Consider the following 7884-nt stretch of genomic DNA (forward strand, 5'->3'; position numbering starts at 1 on the left):
TGAGACGGCTCAAAATCCGGCAACCCGGAAAAGAAAGACTGGGGGCCTTCAGGTGTACGGATTTCATCACTTTACTTCCATGAGGACATCTCAAAAAAAAAAAAAAAAAAGTATATCATCACACGCTCGAGTGTAAGCTCTTCTGCGTTCCAGGAATTTCTTCCATGTCTGCCTTGCCTATGTCTAGTTCCCTAGTCGCTAATTGCCTCACAGACTACTCCAGTCAATACCATGCTCTCGAGATACCTTTCATAACCTCAGCCTCATGAACAGACAAAACCCATAAGCTTCAGAGAAGAATCCTTGGCGTTCCGCAAGGTAAAAGAGTCGGAGAAGTCTCTCGTAGGTAGATTTCACACCCGTTGAAGGCGGCACCCCCGATTCCCCGAGACAACTTCACATTTCCCCTTTCGCGTCCAAGATAGGTAGAACATCAATCTGGCGAGCACAATGGGGATATCTTGTTGATGATAAGCCTGCTACTCCCTCACCTCAAACCGATTTCCTTCACAAGTGAGCTCTGCCCGAGCCTGAACTCCAACCACGTCTCGCATCGTTTGGCACAAGCAGTACAGTCTCCAGCGCATCTCCAGCAGCCAAAGGGCCTATTCCAATAACGCGAGGCGCTTATCACTCCATCAAGGCTCAGAACTACCGTCAGGTAAGTACCATCCTATCTACATAGGAATACCAAAATCATACCAATCTCTCAACGAAGCACCGGCAAAGTTTCCAACATGAGATCTTGTCTGCTACGCACCAGGGTGAACGATAGAGATGTCGGTCGAAAGAACGCCCGTCGCGCTTCTCATTACACATTCCGTCATGATTCTCACATATCAAAAAGATAGGACTCATGAGTGGTGTATACACACCCTGACTTGGATAGAGATAATGCGGATTTTATACCGTCTCGACTTTGTAGTCTACTGAATTCTCGTAAGTCGCCATTTGTCAAAGTTCCATAATCTAAGTCCCCGTAATCCAATGACATAGGAAAGAAAGCCCATCGTCGCCCTGACACACCCGTTGCCCAAAAACGTTCCCATGAGAAAAAGGAAAAGCAAAACCGAGAGAGGAGCAGATGAATGATCCGCCCGACTATACTCCCATTGTGAAATCGTGCTCGATACCAGGCGTGACGCTGGCCATGAACTACAGCAAGTTAGCATCGTCATTACCCTCGCAAACTTCGCCCACATCAGAAAATACCTTGAGGAAAACAACCAGATACTGATCCACCCGGATCGCAACCTCCTGCTCGTCAACCTCGCTCTGCTCAACCTCCTCCCACTCGCCGTCCTTATCGGCAGCGGCCTGAACATCCTTGACATCCAGCTTGCCCAGCTCGTCAACGAGTCCCTCCATGCCCTGGTCCCCACCGACGGCCTTGCCGGCGCGCAGCTTCTCGCGCCGGATGCGCAGGGCCCCGTCGGCGCGGTCGAGCATCGTCTTCATCACGGACGCGTGCTTGCACGGGTGCACGCTCGCCATCTTGATGTTGTTGGCGAAGAAGGGGAAGTCCTCGAGCGTCACCGTCTTGTCCTTGTAGTCGCCCACAATGTCGTCCATCATGGCGTGCGGCGGTAGCGGCTGGCCGTTGGGCGAGTAGCCCGAGAGGTATAGGCGGGGTGTGCGGTAATACGTTGAGTACATGATGTAGAGGGTGTATGTCCGCCGGCCGCTATAAAGCGCGAGAGGTTAGCAATGTCTTCTCAAGAAGAAGCCTCTACACGATCAGTACCTGTTCTTTCCATTGTCTCCTGCATCGCGGATGATGGCCTCGTCGTCATCTTCATCCTCCATATCCGGAATCTCATCGTCATCCTCCACAACCTCCCGGTCTCCCACATTTCCCGAGTCGTCCACCGTCCGCACCTCCTTCACCTTGAGCGGCTGCGAGCTCGCCAGCCCGCCCGTGCGAAGCCAGCCGTCTTCATCGTCGTCGCCGGTCCCGGAGCTCTTGCCGCCCTCCACAACGGCCTCCTCGTGGCCCGCATCGCCGGCGAAGTCGTCGTCGAGTCGGCGGTTGCAGGGGACGTTGCGCGTGACGAGGAACTGCTTCCCAGGAGGCAGGTAGCTGACGCGGCGGCTGTCGGCGTCGGCGTCGCCCCAGGACCAGGTCGGGAACTTGTAGACGAGGTAGTCGCCCGCGGCGACGAACTCTTCGGGGGTGATTTGGCCCGTCTGGCGGAAGGTGGACTTGTGCGATACCGGCGTGTACCGGTCGCGGAGTGTGTTGACGGTCGAATAAAGAAGATTCATCGTTGACGTCGGTCTGTGTCGTATAGGCAAGCTTCGGTATATCGAGTCGGTGACGCCGTGTGTTGAATGGTATCGATGGTCTCTAAGTGTATAGTTGCTTTGTGGTGATGCGATCGTCTTCAGTGGTGTCCTTCTTGCTGATGAGAAGGATGTTGTTGGTAAGGGTAAGAAAGACAGCCTAGTCCTCCGCCGACTCTGAGAATGATGTAGTTTGTCGTAGTTCCGCCTGATGTCGATGACTGGGAGTCAAGCTCGTGGCAGCTGTTCAGGGCGATCACATGGATGGCGGGGTTGTCTCACGATTGGACAGGGAAGATGGTGGCGGGGTTGCCGCCTGCCTGCGCTAGTGCTGGGGGATCTGCTTATCTTATCGGCCGTTGGAAGCTACCTACTGTAGGTACTAATCCGCTTAGGTACGACAGACAACAGCTTCCTCAACACAGTTGCGCCATTGAAACCGGTGGAAGGGCACGGATCGCGCTGGTTCGAGCTGTTTTGCTGCAGCATAGGCTGATACTGATGTAGCCTGAAACTTACGCCTGGGTGGCTGATGAGTTGCCCTTTGACTACATTGGAAGTGTGTTCCTCAGCTTTTGATCTCGAAACTAGCTAGACAAAGCTGTCGAAAGCCGGAGAACAAGGGAACATCTAACATGTAGCTTGGCATTCTCATCTCGAGGGTGGTCCTCGCCATCTCGGTTATGCGATTTGGACCAGAGTCAGTGTCATGGAAGCTTCACTTGGACTGGACAACATGCCCAGAGACGAATGGTATTCAGCCGCGACAGGATTTGTGGTATCTTTGAGTCCTAGCATCCTATTCCTCCTCCTCACTACTAACTTCCTCCCCTGCTTCTATGGCCTCCTGCCGCCGCTTCGCTGCGCGCTCCCTCTTTCGATCCAGCAACTTCTTCAACCTCGAAGCACCATTGAAGACGCCGTTCGTCCCTGACCCGCACGCGGCGCATGTGGGGTCCTTCCTGTACCTCTTCAACGCGCAAGGCTCGCAAAAGTAGTGACCACACCTCGTGATGATCGGCGCCTTGTAAGGCTCCCTGCATATGATACAGGCGAACGGGATATTCTCCAACATGGCCTCCTCGTCGTCATCATCGTCGTCGGCCTTGGTGCGGTCCGCGCTGGCAACGACGGTTCCCGCAATGTTCTTCTTCCCCTTTGTGACGTTCTCCCACTCCTTGTCGAGCTGCCATCCTTGCTTATAGTCTTCTCTGGCGTGGAGGTACTTGCAGTTATCGCCGAAGCCACAGAAACCGGTTTGTTTGTACTAAAGATTGTTAGTATCTATGATTTGAGGAGGTAACGTGATGGGCAACTTACGTCTTTGCAAACGTCTGGTGCGAAATCGGTGACTGTGATTGTCCTGATGTTGGTGGGCGCCTTGATGGGGCCAACTGTCTTGTTTGGGGCGTCTGGGTTCTTCGTGATGAACGAAGTCTGGTTCGCCAGCCCCTTGTATGTTCCGTCGGGGGCCTGCGATGTCTTTGCGACAGCTCGCGAGCTGCCTAGTAGGTTTTTTGATGAAAGAGCGTCCTTGCCATCCTCGTCGTACCAGTTGCTTTGTTTCGTGGCATCGTTGGAGTCTGATATGGGCACGCTGCGATCGGCGGTAAATACTGTGGCGGAAAGGTCTTGTTTCGACTTGGCGATGTCCTTGGACGAGGCCGTGATGGCGCCTGCCTTTGTCTTTCGCCTCTTGACCCGCTGGCCTGCTTCGTCTTCGGAGGATGAGTAGTCGGAGTCGGAGTCGCTGTTCACGGGCGGCGGTGTTGCGGGTCTTTTGCGGATGTTGGCTTTGCCCTTTGCGCCGCGCCGCTTGAAGATGGCCACCGGCGCATCTGTTGCTGGGGCGCTGTCGGCCATGTTTGATGGGTCTGGGCCTCGATCGCGAGTGTACGTCGGTTTTTGAAGATGGACGGAATATTCTGATTTCGTTGATATAGATTTTCTAGTGAGTCTTTGATGATCCGCAGCTAAGGCTAGGCAACGTCGGTAGTTGAGAGAGAAGTTTGGGGTTACCCTTGGTCAACTTTAGCTTTGATGGCGATCATCAACACTCGGGTTCAAGAATACCTTCTAGAATGATCAGGTCAAGCCACAGGGCTGACAAATTTCGTGGCTTGAGCGAAAGACCCATATGGAGGGGCGAAACCAATCAGGTGCCTGGACTGATACGGCTTAGCGTTCTGGGGCGGTGCCGAGTCCAGCTGCCAGTCAGGAAAATCGGGAGGCTGGAAGACCAGGGACCGATTGGTCAGAAATAGAAGAGACTAGTACACAGAAGGTTGCAGGGATGAGCTTCCCAGCTGGGTTAGAGCTGGCTCATGGTGGATGCGAGCTAAGATTGGCCAAAGTTATGCGACCAAAACGAGTTTACCCCAAGGAAACATCTGGGCGCGTCTTCACGGGCATTGTTTTGAAGCGATGCGATATGGCGGTATGGATTGGCGGGGAAGAGCCCATAGATGGGCGACGATGGATGGCCGATGCCTTGTCGATGCCATGCCATGCCATGCCATGCCCTGCGATCTGACATGACTGATTGCTTGCATGAGCACATGTATCCGTACTAGCTGGGAAGCGGTATTCTTTGGTGGGGCCGGGATGGATGCTGTTCTTGTGAACTCTCTCGCGGTCTCACTCACTGTGCTGTCTGCCGTGCGCGTGAGAGAATGCTGCCATGTTGTTGGAATGGGCTGTCTGGATTGGCTACGGATGCGGCTGTAGCAGCGGCAGCCACACGGATCGTCTGTCTGCGAGAGGCAACGGCATTGGACGATCGAATGGAGACGTCTCCTGGGTGGTGCATGAGGCCATGGTAAAACAACAAAACAACTGCATGTTGAAGCCATGAGTTGATTTTGGGTTGCAAAGCTGACCTTCTGCATGCAGTAGGTAGCTGCCTGTTCCAGGTAGCTGACTGAATAAACTCACCTCCTGCATTTGTTTCCTAGGTAGAGTGGCAGAGCCCCCCATGCTATGCATTGCCCGCAATCTTGAGCTGATGTCCCCATTTTCTCGTCCCTGCAAATGCCGCCCCAGTGGCTTTGCTACGTCTCGATGAATGGATCCCAATGGTCTTCGCTAAGGCATGTTGAAATTGAGGGCTTTCAGATGAATGCTTAGAGCTGAGCTGGGCGACGATGATGACGATGATGGGCAGATGACTAGCTGTTCGCCTGGGTAACTAAGGTAGGATCCTAGGTACTTGACCCAACCAAGGTCAATTTACATACATAAGACGGGTAGATAGTAGTACGGCAGATCATGGATAACGACGGGAATATGGAGAGAGGTGCGGCTTAAGTCACTGCTAGTGTGATGATGTGTTGTTGAGCTGCTGTCAGTTGATGGCCGGCTTGCACGCCACAGCTAGGGATCATAGCACATTATCGATAAGCACCCGTTATTCGTACAACAAGAAGGCCATTATCCACCCAGTCCGCGAACGGATGCAAATGGCACGAATGGGGCTGTCGCAAGGCAAACTGTCAGGTACCCGAAGTTGTGCAGTTGCACAGTCATAGGTGCAGGCATTCTGCAGCTCCACGGTGGAACCCAAAAGACAGCGAGACCTGGCAAGCACCCTGCGTTCTGGACAGGCATGAGGGGTGGAATTGACAGGCACAGGCACAGGCTCAGGCTCAGGCTCAGGAACAGGAATAAAATGGATAGTCGTTGAGATGGGTCTCGCCTGTTGCTATTCCCAGTCAGGAGACGGGGGGAGCACAACTCTCGTCTAAACCACACTCCATCTGGGTCCTGGACTCCTGGCCACCTGGTCTAAAATCACTTGTATCCATCCATATACTCCTTACACAGTGGTTGTGCACGCATGCCGTAACGCGTGAAGGGGGAGAAGCGCATCACTGGTGGTGAATAACAATGCCCTTGTTGGGAATATTCTCATGCTCTACGCAGTGCTGTGTACTGTATTATGGAAGTGTGGATTGTGTAAGGAAGGTATGAAGGAACAATTTGAGGATACTTGAAAGTGAGAGAGGATCCCCTCGTGCCTTCCTCTTTCCACTCTCCTCCTTCTCTCTTTCGCGACTTTGCCCTTTCCCAAATTAATTACTAACCCCTTCCACGTTCTCTCCCTCCATCCCTCCTTCTCCTCCCTTTCCCCTCCTCGTCGTCCGTCGTGTGTCTATCTCTTTCCTTTTGCCGACGCCGACACCCGCCGACCGTCGCCTCCGTCCTTCCTTCTTGTGCTTCCATCCAGTCGCGTCACTCTACTCAGACGGGCATCGACCTCGTTGTTCCTTTGCGACCTCGAGTCTCCCCTTCAGTTTGGAGCATCGCGCCAGGAGAAAAAGACACAAGACCAGCAACAAATAGCGTCACAGGAAAGAAGAACCTTGTTGCCGAATAAAGACGAGGACGTAATTGTCTATCGTCTTGATCATCGCGACTTGGACTCTCTCTTTCTCCTGCTTTCCGTGCTGGTTCGGGGGCATCCCATCTTTCTTTCCACCTTTTTTTTTTTCTCGTTCTAATTTATACTGCCTTTTTTCTATTCAAGCTTTTGTTACTAGTTACTCCCACCTTCCCTACAATCGCCCTAAAAACGAACAGGTATCTTACCTGCAGCTACCCGACCTTATTCCTTCGCTATCTTTCTACGGGCCAATACCCGTTCCGTTCTTTCTGACCTAGTTTTTGGTCCGACTCTTCGCGCCTTCCTCCGTCTGCCGCTGCCGCCGCCACCTCCGCGTTCCGCTATACGTCAATCTTCCCGACCGATCGGTTTGCGACTCTGCTCAAGCCAATACCACCTGGTGCTACTTTACCTTACCTTACCGTATAGGTAGATCTAGCTACCTTAGGAGAGTCAGAGGGACACCCCCAACGGTCCTATCTCGTCACCTCACTGTTCACCGCCGCGCGTGGTCGCCTCGTATTACCGGCCCGTAATCATCTGCAGAATAGTCTCAACTGAGACCTCAGCGCTCTTCGAAAACGCCAGCTCATTTACTTTTTCTCCCCTGGCATCTTTCGCTTCTATCCGCCGACACTCACGGGAAACGGCAGACGTTTCCGTAATAATCCCATTGTCTTATTCTTTGCCGCCGTTTTTTTTTGTTTCTCACTGTCCCTTTCCCCGGACATAGGCCGCTCTTGCACTGCACACAGTCACGCAACACACGCCAACAACCCCCCGGTCGTTCGTTGCCGTCTCCAAAGCACCAACCGCTTTTAGGTTCTTAACCTTCCGCCGTCTGGTTCTTTCTTCTGCCCATCGGATCCTGCGGCTTTCTAAAAAGGTACGTAAAAGTGTCTGTGTGTCGAGAAGGGGAAGAGAACCAAAAAAAAGGGACGAAAAAGACAAGAGAAAAAAAAAATAGACCCCCAAAAAACACAACGCCGACCTGAAGTTCTGGCGCAAGAAAACAAGAGCAACCACAAGGAAAGGAAAAGGTGCGGGCGCGCCTAGCTCATCCCACCACCCCGTCCCATCCTCTTAGCTGCATCCTCCGTGCAGATACTCAAGGCCAAACAACAAAGCAGACAGGCACTGCCTTGCTTCTACTGGTCGCGTAGCGCATTTTTTTCTGCAGGCCCTGACCATCGCTCCATAGGACCACCACACACAACCCG

At 53.0% G+C, this 7884-nt stretch overlaps 2 protein-coding genes across 2 annotated transcripts; both read right to left on the reverse strand.

Moving 5' to 3' along the window:
* Positions 1-1101: 1101 nt before the first annotated feature.
* Positions 1102-4146, reverse strand: CLUP02_14720 (autophagy-like protein 3; the record flags this gene model as incomplete). Its single annotated transcript, XM_049293647.1, has 6 exons — positions 1102-1155; positions 1213-1684; positions 1745-2278; positions 2803-2831; positions 3107-3550; positions 3604-4146. 6 exons carry the CDS (start codon positions 4144-4146, stop codon positions 1102-1104), a joined length of 2076 nt encoding a protein of 691 aa, XP_049150793.1.
* A 510-nt stretch (positions 4147-4656) lies between these two features.
* CLUP02_14721 (uncharacterized protein) lies at positions 4657-5171 on the reverse strand (the record flags this gene model as incomplete). Its single annotated transcript, XM_049293648.1, has 2 exons — positions 4657-4773; positions 4929-5171. The coding sequence occupies 2 exons, from the start codon at positions 5169-5171 to the stop codon at positions 4657-4659; spliced, it is 360 nt and encodes a 119-aa protein (XP_049150794.1).
* Between the last annotated feature and the right edge of the window lie 2713 nt (positions 5172-7884).

The sequence above is a fragment of the Colletotrichum lupini genome, chromosome 8, assembly GCF_023278565.1.
Source record: "Colletotrichum lupini chromosome 8, complete sequence".
Classification (NCBI taxonomy): domain Eukaryota; kingdom Fungi; phylum Ascomycota; class Sordariomycetes; order Glomerellales; family Glomerellaceae; genus Colletotrichum; species Colletotrichum lupini.